The sequence below is a fragment of the Alligator mississippiensis genome, chromosome 2 (genome assembly GCF_030867095.1).
Source record: "Alligator mississippiensis isolate rAllMis1 chromosome 2, rAllMis1, whole genome shotgun sequence".
NCBI classification, from domain to species: domain Eukaryota; kingdom Metazoa; phylum Chordata; order Crocodylia; family Alligatoridae; genus Alligator; species Alligator mississippiensis.
The window spans coordinates 105,173,242-105,188,802 of record NC_081825.1 but is presented as its reverse complement, the minus strand read 5'-3'; the positions used below and the strand labels follow the sequence as shown (position 1 = coordinate 105,188,802).

At 45.2% G+C, this 15,561-nt stretch overlaps 1 protein-coding gene across 3 annotated transcripts in view; it reads right to left on the bottom strand.

The window, feature by feature from the left end:
- Nucleotides 1-393: 393 nt before the first annotated feature.
- The window catches only part of MAML3 (mastermind like transcriptional coactivator 3), a 364,995-nt gene continuing 349,827 nt past the window's right edge, over nt 394-15,561 (bottom strand). For 2 of the 3 annotated variants that reach the window (XM_019489759.2, XM_059722047.1), the window contains 3 exons: nt 13,964-14,206; nt 8,529-8,616; nt 394-4,460 (listed from right to left, as the gene is read on the bottom strand). In XM_019489759.2, the coding sequence (XP_019345304.2) occupies nt 3,472-4,460; nt 8,529-8,616; nt 13,964-14,206 (1,320 nt within the window). In that variant the 3' untranslated portion in view covers nt 394-3,471. The remainder of the gene's footprint in view (nt 4,461-8,528; nt 8,617-13,963; nt 14,207-15,561) is intronic. The other variant, XM_059722046.1, reaches the window with a different exon arrangement.

Below are 15,561 nucleotides of genomic sequence, written 5' to 3'. Positions count from 1 at the left end.
TTTGCTCACAGTTTTAATTAATATAAAAATCTCCTTTAACCACAGTCCAACCTTGGAAAAAATAAGCATAAAAAATGAGTGCTCTGGAAAGTGTGAAAATGACTTACAATTAAAACTTTTGGCAGTGTTAACTACTATGCAGCTCCACAGAGACCGATGACAGAACAAAACTATTGGTTCGTTCCTGCAACCAGAAACTCAGACAGATTCTGCCTCTTTCTATCTACTGATTAACTTATGGCTACACAACCAAAATAAAATAGCTCCTAAACCCCAACCCCTTATTTTAAAGTAGATTTCTTTCCTTCCACCAAAGCCCTAAGATAATAGTGCTAGTATCTGGTACTATGGTGACACTGAGGTTCATGAGGGAGAACTTTCCAAATCAACCTGTTTTTAAATTCAGATAACAATCTTTTATTTGTTTTTGTTTTTTTCTTTAAAAGTGGTATGTTAACATCAGGTCATTTCTACATTTTCAGAGCTCTGTACAGGTCTCAAAAGGAAATAAGCAATGCTTAATGTACAAAGTAAAAACAGAAAACTAGAAAAATCTGAATAAAATGGAGCAAGTTGCTGTCTGGGATACAGTACAAATTAGTAATTAGACATCATCTGAAGTGCAATACCACTGCAGTAAGGATGAGTTAAGGAATGAAATAAAAATACTCTATTTTAAACAAACAGTATATATATATTTATATATATATATTTATATGTATATATTTTACAGATAGTAGACCCAGTGATATCTGCAGAATTGTAAAAACATATTTACAAATTACCTTTTTTTTTTTAAACTTTACATATACATCAGCACCATAGTAAGAAAAAAACCCCAAACCTATGAAAATCTACCTCCCTAGTACTTGGTCCCAGTATGGAGTATTTGGAGGAAGCTTTATAAAGACAACAGAGACATAGCCCTCATCACCCAACTTCCCCCCACCACTTATACAGTGGTTCCTCTTCTCTACCGATGAGGGTGAATAGCCATGTCTGTCACTTTGTTTTTTGTGTGTTTCTAAATCTGAAATTCCTGTTGTCACTGCGTTGGCAGGGAACTTCTTGTTACCGTTCTAAGGAAACACTGATGTTGCCTGGGAGAGGAAGAACAGCTACTCTCTTCCTACCATGCTCAGTGGCACCTTTCCCTTGATTTGCAGGGTGCAAATGCTTAATACAGTGCAGGACTAGTATAAGTTACCCTATTTGCCCGCTCCCAGCACACACACACGCAAAACCCTTTCCCCTTGGGGATACCAGTTCTACTACCCTTCATCCCACCCCCGCCCCCCTTCCCCCCCACTTTATGGTAGCAGGACTAAGATCCACCTAACCACAACATGCTTGTGGGCTGAAACCTTTGGCTGGTGCTCACTTCTTTTATAGAATTAGGGTCCACTTCAATACCCACTGAATTCAATAGAAAGATCAATTCCTGCTGGCTTTAGTGGGAACTGGAATGGACCTGGAAGGTGTATCTTACAAGTGTATTAGCTAAAACACGTTCACTAATGCATTTTCAAACACCAGTGCTGAAAAAAGCAAGCTGCACTTTTCCACAGGTGAGTTGGAAGTTCATCATGACCAGCTATCCCATGCTAAACACAGAGCCTGCCCTGTATACACAGCAGCATGTAAAAACACCTTTCCCCCCTCATCTAGGTAAGCCGTTCAAAGAGTTACTTACTTACTGCACAAGAGTGAACAAGTAGCAGGGCACTAGGTGAACAAGAGATCCATTTTGCCCCCATTCACTGCTCCTGTTCATATTAGGGATCCACATAAAAACAAAGGGCTCATCACAAAGCACTGAGAGGTACTATGCACCCTCAGCTCCCATTGACTTGAATGGCTCAGCACTTCACATCACTGGACCTAAGCCAAGCAGCTGAGGACAAACCAATTGGTAGGTTTGGATGATTTAATCAGCTTTCACTACAGCACACATTGTGGCTCACAAAGACTAGTTTTAGACATCCCAAATGGCTGGGTTTTATTATTTTAAAAGCAACTTTCTGAAAAACATCATAGTTTGTTACACACTCAGACCAGGTCCACATTAACTCTCTCAGGTGATAGGTTACTATTGCCTTAAAAACTTATTTGGGTAGATCCCGTGTTTGTGATCACCAGTGCAATCAGTTGCCCCTCTGCAGACAATCATTACAGCAGTCCTTTCTTGATCCCTGCTTTTCAGGCACTCCAGTGAATTCACCCCAGCAAACCAGGGAGATTAAACTGAACATCTGTTTAAGACAGAAAAGCAGGCTGCATGTAATGTCAAATCAACAGTCCAGGCATCCCAGCCCCAGACTAATAATACCCACTAATCTTGCAAGTTCAGAAGGGGAGATACTCATTCAGAGTTTCAAACCCCAGTTATGCATTTTAATTTTCTGAGGCCTGGCATCCTTTCCCGCTCCCCTCACCACCCTTTGACCTCCAACCCCAATTGTGGTGGCTATTTTTCAGCTGAAAAAAAAAGACCAAGTGCAGTGGGCTTAGCTTGTGTTGCAGCTGTGTATTTTTCCTTCATTGGTGAGGAAAAAATTCATTTGAATCATGAGTAAACCGAGGAGGAAGAATTAAAAAAGGGGTTCAGCTGAAGCTACAGAAATCTCCACTGTAGTCTGTTTGTATTTCACACCTTTCTCGGCTGTTTTGGCAGCAGAGCTGTGTTCTGATAAAGAAGCAATGTTCTAAGCCTGAAAGGAGACTTCATAGCTCAGTGAGTTAACTTACCCACCTAAGTAGTGGCTATCTTTGCTAGCCTCCTGTGACAGTCCTGTAATCAAACCGTCCTTCCCTACGTATTGCCAGATTTATGTTTTGCTAAGCTTTTATATTAATTGTTTTATCACTCTACAGTGAAAATGGCGACCCCTTCCGCACATTTTCTTACCATCACCTGGAGCAGGTGTCATGGTCCTTGCTCTGTATCAAACCAAAGAGAGCAGAACACCTCGCTGTCTGCTCTCGGCTTCAGTCCAGAGATCAGTTCACTTTTCTGACCTGGCCTGTGACCTGTCAACTTCCTTAGTTTCTATTCCTAGACCAAGGACCTGGCTCTTCCTGTGCCCTGAAAGTTGCAGTGATTACAGCACAACAGGGTGGAAGAACACTACATCACTATGCAACAGTGCCTTGCTGCAGGGGGACCGCTGGCTTTCCTCATCTGTGGAGAGCAGCTGCTTTTTTGTCCCTCTGCCCCACCCCAACCTTCCCTCACGTACACATGTGCAGCAGGCGCTGCCGTGCAGTGGCAATTGCTGTGTGGAAGTTTTGCGATATCGACACGTCAATGTTTTTTTAATCACCGCCTGACTCTCCCACAGCTAGCTGCGGATCAGCTCGGTTTGCACAGATTAAAAAAAACAACCCCCTGTAGATGGGGCGACATCCCGTTTTCCTTCTTTCCTCTTTTTTAAATTAACAATCAAAGTTTTAAAACTGCACGCCCATTCCCTAGGGGTTTCCAAACAGCTCATCGAGTTCTTGCATCCACTCGTCCCCTGGTCCACCCTTAATGATAGAGTCCACAAGGTCTGCACCCTCCGCTAGGCTTGAGAAGGAGCCCCCTGCTCCTTCGCCGCTGTAATTGTACGACATGTCCTGAGTGGGATTCCTCTCGTAAGCCTGGCCTTGGCTGCTCTGAGCAAAGTTACCACCTGGCATCTGCTGCGCAGAAGGCTGACTGAAACCAGACATAGTGGGAACCCCTTGGCTAATGGCAGGCAGAACCACTGGCCTTGCCTGACTGGTTCCTTGTTGCCCAGGCAGTGGTTGCAGCATTTGTCTTCCCATTGCTGGGTTCAGGCCTCTTACTGTCCCAGTAGTGTCCACAACTGACTGGTTAATTCCCTGTGGAAAATGCTGCTTGGGCAGCCTTGGCTGCCCAGGCTGCATTGGATATGTTGTGCCATTGTTGAATGGCCCCATTTCACTGGTAGTCCTTCCAGGGATACCTTGTAGTCCTCGTTGCTGCCAGTTTTGTGTTCCTTGTGGAACAGTTCCCATTATGTTTTGAAGTCTTGGTGCCTGTGGCCGAGGTAAGATCTGGCCCACAGGTCCTTTCATCTGCTGTTGATGTTGAGGAATAGCAGAGTTCACCAGCATATTTTGACCAAAACTGCTGATCATTCCGACCCCTTGTCCAGAGACAGGCTGCCTTGGTCCCTGGCCTGCATTGTGTGCCATGTTCATGCCACTTTGGTTTGGGTGCTGCAACATTTGGCTCATCCCTGTGCTCATACTGTACATTCCCGTTTGGCTGGTAGATGTGTTGCTGTAAGGAGCCATTCCCATCTCGGACTGACCCGCTGCAGTAGACATTGTGCCAGGGTTCTGAGAAGGTGCCATTGCCATCATGCCTGCACTCTGGGCCATCATTCGGGAGGTCCTCATGCTCTGAAGCGCTGCCTGATTTCTCACAGCTGCTATATCCTGGGGAGAACCTACAGCAAGGAGAGAGAAAAAAACCCATAAAACTTCAATAGTGCATCTTTGCAAAAACAAGAATTTGGAGGAGCCCTTTGGATCATAGGAGGATTCCAGATCTCCTTGCTTTTGAAGTGAATAAATTATTCTCTCCTCTTACAGCTGAAGGAGAGTGGAGAAGCTTAACCACACTGGGAAGACATGCTCTAACCCACTGGTTTTCAACCTGTGGTCTGCAGACTATGTCTAAAGTGTTCGCAAAAAATGACTATGATCAATCAAAAGTATGGGAATCCCCACACTTACAGTTCAAAGGGGTCCTTACCTCCACTCGAAATTTTCAAAGGGGTCCGCTAATGAAAAAAGGTTGAAAACCACTGCTCTAGCCCTTTTGTTATTTACATTTTGGTAGTGATGTGCATCCCTGTACAATTCTGGCTCTGACCTCAACCCTGACCAGCAAAGTCCCTTTCGTTGAAGGTGAGAGGCAACACAGCTCTAGTGCCACTCTAAACGGGGATTGCTGATCACGTTATGTATTCAATTTGTGAAGTGAAACACTGTTCAGGAGAGAATACTATCAATACAGACCATTAAGCTAATTTCCCTTAAGACCTAAAATGGGCCTGGAGAGGTTAAAGGCCAATGATTTACTCACTAAGCAATTCTCCTTTATGGCAATTTGGGGATTTGTCCCCATAGAGATCCATGGGCCTTCAGTTCCCTGTCTTAAAAGTATCAACACAACTTGATTCTGTGCATGATCCAGGCCAATCCATCATTGTCTTCATGATAAAGCACCGTACAAGGTTCTCTTGTTAAACTTGGAGGCTCTGAAGCTGCAGTTATGCCGCATAGCCACTGTACTGAGCTCTGTAGCTATACTGAGGTAGGGTTATCCTATCAGATTAATGTGACCAGCAATAACATTTTCAAAGGCCTATCAGTGACCTAGGAGCCCAAATCCTACTTCCAAACTAATGTAGGCATTTAGAGGCTTTTAAAAACTTTACCTGTATCCTAGAAGCGTTTATTATGTACCAATGTATAACACTGAATCATCCCCTCATTGGGAAAATGTGGAGTTTTTTAATGTGAACACATACAGGTCCTGACCTTCCTTGTGTTGTATTCAGCTGCACTTGCAGTCTTATTCTGTTCAGATGTGGGACCCAATCCTGCCTCTGTCACATCCCACTGAACTTCATTGGAAGCAGGGTAACTGAACTCCAGTTAACCATTTGAGCATCTTTTTTAAATATCTCTATTGTCTTTCAAAACTGAGCCATGAAAATGGAAATGTCAGACTCAGAAGGCCAATCAATTTTTTAATCGCTCAGGAGGCAAAAATGAATGGATTTCCTATATCATTGTTACTGATTAAGTCTATGGAAAGAAGAAAAATTGTGTTTTGTGGACGTTTAAAGCAGAGAGAGTGTATTAGTGAATCAATACTATAAGCACATTGTACTCCACCTTGGCCCAGTGATGGGAAACCAGAAAATCCTAACCTTGTTAAATTCCACACCATGGCAGATAACTGAACCGCGCTTGTGTCTTCCTGATGGGGTTATCGATTTCTGGGAAGCCAATATGCCTCCGTATTTACTATCTTTATTTAAAAACAATTACAGGAATTCTGATGATGCCAAGGGTTCATTGTGGTTTCGAGTCAATACTGTACTGAACTAAAACAATGAAATCCTCTGCAGGGGATGCTGCAACAGGAGGATGCAGACAATTACTCACAGCTCAAACATTATTACATTTAAATATAAAAGCAGCCTGCTGTACGGTCCTCCAATTACTCTTGGCTCTCTGTTCTTCCATGGCACGCAATATACATGAGTGTCAGCCTGCAGGACATTTTGCAAGGTGAAAAAGAGCCTGTCTAGATCTCATGTACGTGAAGCAGGGGAGCTGACAGCTTCTCCTTTGCTTACATTACTGACAAAACTATTTTCTCAATGTTATGCACTGGGGGAGTCTTAACTGTTTCCCAGGGTGGATCTCCTCCTCCACCATTTGTGACTGGTCTCAATTTTTTTCACAGCATTTTTCACAGCCACCTTCTCTCCCTTCTGCTAGGCAAGAGCATAGTACTTTTGTAATGGCTTCAGCAAGGGCTTAAGTGGAAAAACAGTATTAGAAAAGTATTTAATGCATTTTTAGCTGTATTATAATGCCATTTAGCAGCTGGAAACAAGCAGAAGAGCCTGTACCAACTAGCATGCACTACAATTTGAGAACTGCTATTATACTAGTGTAAGAAACAGGAGTGAGTATAGGTTAGATGGACAGATTTTAAAGTATTTTTAGAGAGACAAACATCTTAAGACACTGAGCCAAGTCTCCTCTTAGCTTCATCCAGGCAGTTCTGGTAAAGTCCATTGGTTCCCATGGTTGTAACTGAATGAAGATTTTAGCTATGTATTTTTTTAAATTGGCTTATACATGAAAATGAATCCCCTCTTTGGTCAGGTTACACCAGCGGTTCTCAACCATTTTGAAGTCGAGGAACCCCTCGATAACTTTTGTGAATTGAGCGGCACCCAACTTCAAAAACTAATTTACAGACTACAGTGCTTGTTTCTTTGCAGAGGGGCCTAGCAGTTTAATTTAACTGCTTATCTCCTAACACTTCACTCATCTTCTCACACCTCATGGCACCCTTCAAAAGATCTGGTGGCACCCCAGTAGCCTGGTTGGGAATCACTGAGTTTGACTGTATTTTCTTTAAACCAACAGATTTGGTAGCATATTTCACAGATGAGAGAAAGAGCATTTTTTTTGTGCAAGTTTCTCAGCTAGTGTGTGCTGCCCTGCCATTCTGCCAATCGTTTGGCAGGTGTTCTTGAAGTGCATGTAGGAATTATGTTGCCAGAGATGGGAACGTTAGATAATTCAATTAATTTATTGAAATCGTGTCAATCTACACACGCAGAGGATCTAGCCCTTTGTTCACTTGGTGATGTGCCTTCCTCATTTCTTGTCCTGATGCTTCTTGCAATTACACTGTGCTACGTGAAATACTGACTGTGTCAACAACACTTTAGTCCAGTGGTGCTCAATTGTTTGGTCCTGTGGGTTGGTCCACAAGCCAGAACTGGGGGTCAGTGTTCGGATTGGGCCTTGCACCACCTCAGCCTTGCACAGCTGGATCAGGCCCCCTGCTGCCTTGTCCCTAAATGCCCAATCTATCAGGGAGGACCATGCTCTCCAGCCCATGGGGCCTCCCAAAGGTCTGGAAATTTGGCAGCAGGGAAAAAGTAATTGAGACTATGCCACCCCCCTGCCACCACATGTTCAGACCCTTGGAAAGCCCAGCAAGCCAGATAACATGGCTCCATAGGCCAATTCTTGCCCACAGGCTGGAGATGAGCATCCCCTGTTTTAGTTCTCAACACAGTTAATGAAGATGTTGAGTTTTCTAAGTATGAGGAGTCAATGCAAAATCCTTGTTCTCCAAAAGAGGATTTTCCTCCCTTAGGTTTTCCTACAATTTATAAATGTTTTGCAAAAATCCTTGCAGCTGCCAAATGTAAGCAATCTCCATTTGCATCTGGGCTAATTAATTCCCCCCACCACTATCTCATGTATATTCTACCTACGCTTTCTTCAGATTAAGATGACCTCTTCTGAAGGGACCAAGTGAAAAAAACTTCCCTAAAGGGGAAGGGGAGGGTTGTTGATAATGGGGCAGGAAGGAAGAACAGCAGAAACAAGAGGGAAGGTGAAGAATTGGCTGAAATAAAGTGAGAGAGGAAGTGGGGAGAAGAGAACCACCCCACCCCCCCAAATCCAAGAGTCAGAGAGACAGAACAGAGGAGAAAGAAATGTATTCTTAATGGCCAGATTTTATAGGAAAGAGCTTAAAATAACTCAAAACATTTAACTAAGCATGTAAAATTGTGCAGTGCTGTTCTGTGGTTGTGTGTGAGTATGCAAAGGGTGAAAAGACTGATTGGTTGTGGCCATCTCTCCAGCCTGCAACACACTTGGAGGCTTGGAGGGGATGGACACTCATCTGTCTGCTGCAGAGCACAGCACTGCTTCTCAGGCTATACAAAGCTATTTGCTTTTACCTTGGAACTGGTTGACCTGTTGCACTGGATACGGAGTTCGCTGCTGCTGGAGGTGCTGCCGAGGCAAATGCGACTGCTGTTGTAACTGCTGGAAACCAGAGGGAGGGAACGACAAGGAGGCAAGGGAGAAAAAGTAGGTGGATTAATTAAAGTTCTGATAATGGCACCAACAACAATAATATGCTGCAACTAACCTGTGGAGTTTCCTCTCCAACAGGCTCTTTGGGAGAGACAAGTACTGCATGTCAGCTGGCACTGCATACGGTAGCCTCAAGTGAAGAGCCCTTCTGAGAGTACTTGGGGCACTCAGCACACGGGTTTCTTTTTGGTACAGATAGGAATAGGCACTTATGCTAACATCACCTCTCCCTGCTCACAAGTGCTTCCTGTTGACCTCCCAAGTGCTAGCATCATTGTCTTCGATGTCAAGGTAAGGAAAGAGGAGGCTGGAGATGGGAGGGGAGATTTGTGGAGATGTCTATCAGTGTGAGAAGTGGGTCTCAAATAAAAATATGGATCCAAACCCTCTTGAGCCCTGGAAACTGCTGGAACCAGACTGCTGGAAACACTTCTACAACAGATGGAAGCAAGCCTGTGGCTTCCAGACACTCCTGGCTGTGAACAGAACTAGTGCTGGTGCCCATCTCCAGCTAAACAAAATAGCAAGCTAGGCCTCCCCTCCTGCCTTTTATTCAGTTTTGCCTTGTTGCTTCCACTACATGTTTTCTTTACTGTGGAAGAGAGCACCACAAACATGCTGTAGAATTCATCCAAGCTAAGTGAACGGTTCTTGGATAGCGAGTGACAGTAACACATGTCCATATCCTAAGCTACTGCCCACCAGTGCTGAGTTCACACTTCATGGTCACAGTGTGTGAATATGCTTGGCTATTTAAAAGACAATTGAATGTTGATAGTAAAAGTAGAGAGGAAGTTAAATGATGTGTAAGTGTGTGCGAGTGTGTGCACACACATGTGCAGATATATTCCTTTGAAAAGCTACGGTGTGATTCATAGATGTTAGGGTCGGAAGGGACCTCAATAGATCATCGAGTCTGACCCCCTGCATAAGCAGGAAAGAGTGCTAGGTCTAGATGACCCCAGCTAGATACTCATCTAACCTCCTCTTGAAGACCCCCAGGGTAGGGGAGAGCACCACCTCCCTTGGGAGCCCGTTCCAGACCTTGACCACTCTAACCGTGAAGAAGTTCTTCCTAATGTCCAATCTAAATCTGCTCTCTGCTAGCTTGTGGCAGTTATTTCTTGTAACCCTCGGGGGCACCTTGGTGAATAAATACTCACCAATTCCCTTCTGTGCCCTCGTGATGAACTTATAGGCAGCCACAAGGTCGCCTCTCAACCTTCTCTTGCGGAGGCTGAAAAGGTCTAGTTTCTCTAGTCTCTCCTCGTAGGGCTTGGTCTGTAGGCCCTTAACCATATGAGTGGCCCTTCTCTGGACCCTCTCCAGGTTATCCGCATCCTTCTTAAAGAGTGGTGCCCAGAATTGTACGCAGTACTCCAACTGCGGTCTGACCAGTGCCCGATAGAGGGGAAGTATCACCTCCTTGGACCTATTCGTCATGCATCTGCTGATGCATGATAAAGTGCCATTGGCTTTTCTGATGGCTTCGTCACACTGCCGACTCATGTTCATCTTGGAGTCCACTAGGACTCCAAGATCCCTTTCCACTTCCGTGCCACCCAGCAGGTCATTCCCTAGGCTGTAGGTGTGCTGGACATTTTTCTTCCTTAGGTGCAGCACTTTGCATTTCTCCTTGTTGAACTGCATTCTGTTGTTTTCTGCCCATTTGTCCAACCTGTCCAGGTCTGCTTGCAGCTGTTCCCTGCCCTCCGGCATGTCCACTTCTCCCCATAGCTTTGTGTCATCTGCAAACTTGGACAGAGTACATTTCACTCCCTCGTCCAAGTCACTGATGAAGACATTAAAGAGTATTGGTCCAAGGACTGAGCCCTGCGGGACCCCACTGCCCACACCCTTCCAGGTCGAAACCGACCCATCCACCACGACTCTCTGGGTGCTATCCTCCAGCCAATTCACCACCCACCGGACTGTGTAGTCATCCAAGTCACAGCCTCTTAACTTGTTCACCAGTATGGGGTGGGATACCGTATCGAAGGCCTTCCTGAAGTCTAAGTATACGACATCCACCCCTCCTCCTGTGTCCAGGCGTTTCGTAACCTGGTCATAAAAAGAGACTAGATTGGTCAGGCACGATCTGCCCGCCACAAACCCATGCTGGTTCCCCCTCAGCATAATTTGTCCTGCCGGGCTCTCACAAATGTGAGCCTTGTTAATTTTTTCAAAGACTTTGCCTAGGATGGAGGTGAGACTGACTGGCCTATAGTTGCCCGGGTCCTCCTTCCTCCCCTACTTGAAGATGGGGACCACACTGGCCCTTTTCCAGTCCTCCGGGACTTGGCCTGTGCTCCACGAGCGTTCAAATATTCCCGCCAGTGGCTCTGCAATGATGTCGGCCAGTGCCTTCAGCACCCTCGGATGGAGCCCATCTGGGCCTGCTGACTTAAAGGCATCTAGTTCTTCCAAGTGACTCTGCACCATCTCAGGATCTACGCATGGAAGTCTGGTGCCTTGCTGCTGCCTCTCTACAACCCCAGTGAGAGACTTGTCCTGCCCCTCGCTTAGGAACACTGAGGCAAAGAACTCGTTGAGGAGTTCAGCCTTGTCCCCCCTGTCCATCATCAATTGTTTCTGCCCATTTAGCAGGGGTCCTATTCCTCCCTGGGCCTTGCTTTTACTCCCTATATATCTAAAAAACAATTTCTTGTTGTCTTTTACTTGGGTTGCCATCCTCAGCTCCATGGTAGCTTTGGCCCGCCTAACTGCCTCCCTACAAGCACGAGCAGAGGAGGTATATTCATCTTCGGTGATTTCTCTCTGTTTCCACTTTTTATGTGCTCCCCTTTTGGCCCTTAGGCTGCCCTGGATTTCTCTGGTCAGCCAGGGAAGCCTCCTGGCCCCTTTCCCTCTTTTACCTCGCACGGGGATCGTCTTGCTTTGTGCCCGAAGGATCGTTTCCTTAAGGCACAGCCACCCTTCTTGGGCTCCCATCACTTCGAAACTCCTACTCTGCAGTGCGTCCTTGACTAATTGCCTGAGTTCATTGAGATCAGCTTTCCTAAAGACTAGCACCCTACTAGTTACCTTACCCACTCAACGTCTTATGGTGAATTCTATTATTAGGTGATCACTGTCCCCCAGATGGCTACCGATCTGTAGGTCCCCTACCATGTCATCCCCCGTTGCCAATACCAGATCCAGTATGGCATTCCCCCTAGTGGGACCGTGTACCTCCTGCGTGAGCGGTGGGACTTCGCTGTCTGTGACTCCCAGCAGATGTCCGGGTAGTTTAGGTCCCCCATGACTACCGCCTCTTTAGCTTTTATGGTCTCCGAGAGTTGCCTCAGGAGCCCCGAATCTATTTCTTCCCCTTGATGTGGGGGTCTGTAGCAGACCCCTACCACCAAATCCCTTTCTCCTTGCCCCCCATGTAGCCTAACCCACAATCCTTCTACTTCTGGCACGGCTCTGTTAACCCGCTCTCATATGACCCCTAAGCTGTTTTGTTCCCTCGTGTGCTGTAAGCAGAATGAACACCCATTTAAATAGCAAAGATATAGACACATGTAGAGATACAGTAGAAGGAGGAATGAAAACAGACCTACTGTACACTGATATTCATTATAAATATTCATGATAAACTGCCATTCACAACATAAAGATTCACCCAGTGCACAGGAAGAGCCTATGGCTCAATAAAAAAAATGTATGGGATTCATGGCACAACTTGTAAAATCACAGGAGTGAAATACAAAGAGAAAAATTGTTTGATATTATTTCCAGTGCACCAAAAGAAGCCAGACATCAAAGACAGCCATTGGCTTAGTCAGTTTTCAGTCATGTGTAATACACCTGACATGCAGTTGGCGTTTTCCAATATTTTTAGGATATTTCATCATCACACAAACAATATGAATGATGGGTCCCTGCAGCTGAACTCCTATGTCAGCCTAATCTAGGAGTTATCACCCCTGCAGCAAAGACTACTTATGTCTCTCTGTCTCTGCCCTTGCCTGTGAGTGTCTGGAGATAGTCGTTTGCACTGAGATGTTCTAGGATTTTTTAATGGTCATTTCTGTCAACTGTAGGAGAACTTGTCTATCCCTTGGGGGGAACTGTAAAAAGGGCAGTGGGGGATATCAGTCTTTGAGCAACCTTGGTAGAGGGGGTAGGTTCCATCTCAGGTTAAAGCAGAGCCCAGGTTTTAATCTATATCTCTCAGGTGTAAACTAGCCTACACACCTAGGTCAAAAGGTTTTCTCTGTAGGTGATAGGGAGGTAAGAGCCCAGGTAAACTGAGCAACAAAAAAAAAAAGATGGGCTTCAGTTACACCCTGATTGCCTTGTCCTCTGTGAGAGATGCTCCTGAGCATGCCAAACTCATTTGTTCCTGCTTACTCACACCAAACCTGGAAATATGTGGTGAAGCCACTCTGGATATGTCCCTTGTGGCTGCTCTGAAGTCTTTTCTGTCTTTGGTGTGCTTGAAAGTGACTGTGGGGTACATCCCTGGAGTGGCTTCACTGCTGTGTCTGGCACGCATGAACAGAAGTGAGTGAGCAGGCCATCTTTGAGAGTGGTCCTCCTGGCCACGTTTGAGAGTGGCCCTCCAGGAGGGCACCAGGGACATGATACAGGCATACTCTAGGAGTCTGGTTACCTACTAACCCCCTTGTGTTCTGATGTGCACCTGTGCCACGCTGGGGTAAAACCCTGCTGTTTGTACTGGGCTGCTTCAGACCCACTTTGTGCAGATAGGAGTGATGATGCCAGGATGAGGCAACAGCCTGTTAGAGTTAACTTGACCAGTGTCTAAAAATCAAATGCAATTTCAGAGCCTCTTTCTGAAATACAGAACCATCCCTTGCCATGCCACTGAAGGTAAGAGTGCAAAGGTATTGACTTTGCAACCAAGGTCCAGCTTCAGGTTTCCTTCAGAGCAGAGTAAATGTGCACGGGTATATGCTGCTGTGAAACTGGCCTAAAATCAGAAGCAGGCTTTGTGCACGTTTGAGTTTGTTTTCCAGTTACAAAACAGGATGAAACATGTTGCACAATTCTGTGTACACTGATTCTGTCATTACTCACATGGGTTTTCCACAAACACGATTCCCGATTCTGGAAGCGTAACCCCAGTTTTACACTGGTACAAAACGAAACATCAAACCTGTGCTATAAGCCAAAAACTCAAACATGCAGCTGGATCATATGCTTACCAAATAAATTAGTGTAAGCTCATGAATATGGAAGACGATAGGCCTGTTCCCCACCCCCATGCTTGTCCTGTCCTACGTGCAGGGCATTGTGTTCTCCGAAGCTGAGGAAGATAAAGTACCTGCTCTGCCAAAATCTGCTGCTGCTGCCTTTGCTCCCGTAGAAACTGTTGCTTCTGTTGTTCTATCACGTGGAGCTGGGCCCTTTGCTCAATCAGCATCTGCTTCATGATGGCTGCTTGTGGCTGGTTCCCCAGGAAACTGGGACCTCCAGGGCTTGTACCTGTGACCACATTGCTGGACCCTGGTGGTACAGAAGGCTGCATAGGGCCTGTGGTCCGAGACAGTCCCACCTGGTGCTGCTCCTGCACAAAGAAAGAGATACAGCCTTGCTATTCAGTGTACTCTGCATAGAAGGGGAACGACATGACTGAGTTCCAGTGGATTTGCTTTGGGTATGGCACATCTTGGAAAAGGCAGAGTCCTTTAAAAAAACCTTCTACCCCAAAAATCTCATATTGAAAATGAAACAGGCAACAGGTGAATTTGAATACTTAGGCTCTAAACAACACAGTGTTCAAAGTACTACTGCACAGACGTTTATTAAATAAATCCTTACATTGGACCTGGCAGGGGAAGTATTTACAGAAAATGGGGAAAGTGAGACAGAGAAGTCATCAAATCAAAGAAAATTAGGGTTGGAAGGGACCTCAGGAGGTCATCTAGTCTGACCCCTGCTCGAAGCAAGAACCATCCCTAGTTATATCATCCCAGACATGGCTTTGTCTAGCCAGGTTTTAAAAAAAAAAAGTGAAGTCATTTGCTTAAGGCCACATGGCTTTCCACAAAAAAACCAGGTGTTAAAGAACTTCTATGCACCAGTCCTAGGCTTGTTCTTTAGTAGTGCCAACCACAAGCATTGAAGATTCATAAATTAGGACCTAAGAATTAAATTGTCCAGAATTTTTTATAAGTAAAAATCAATAACGTTGGGCTCTTTCATTTCTACTCAAGGCTTTGAGCCATTGGGGTCATTTTTCAGGCTTTTCCTCTCTATTCATGTACACTAGAAATATACCAAAAAAAAAAAAAAAAAGTGAAGTTTCCAAGTGAGCCAATCACTTGGCTCCAGCAGCTGAGACTTTAAGAAAATAAACCTCAAATACTGTGAAACCTGCTATAAAATCAGACAGCTAGTAACACAGAGATTGCTAAATATATTCAGACACAGGATCGCTACATCCCACTGTTTGAAGTTCACATTCCAGCTATACTGTGAGAACTTATGGCAGTGAAAGATGAGAGTAAAAGAAGTGGGAAACCATCATCCCATTTATACCTTTTCCATACCCTCTGAGCTGCTCCAGTCCAGTGGGAAGTACAGCTGTGTCAGAGACGGGAGTAGAAAAAAAGCAAGAAACCAGCTAGACTATGAATACATTTGGGCATCTTGCACTATTAACCCATCCCTACCCCCTTTACACTTTTCCATTGGCACTGTATCCAGAATTTGATCCACGTTGTGGAGAGGGCTAGGAGGAACGCATTGCAAGCACCATGCTGAGTATCTACCTTGCTCTCCCATGTTTCATCATTTAATTAGAAGATCCTGCTGGGGTGTCTCTCAAGAGCTCAGTGCCTAATTCTAGGAAACTACAAGGGAAGCGAGATGTGTGTTTTAAGCAAATAAAAGTTCCCCCAGCCTCCCCAAACCAGGATA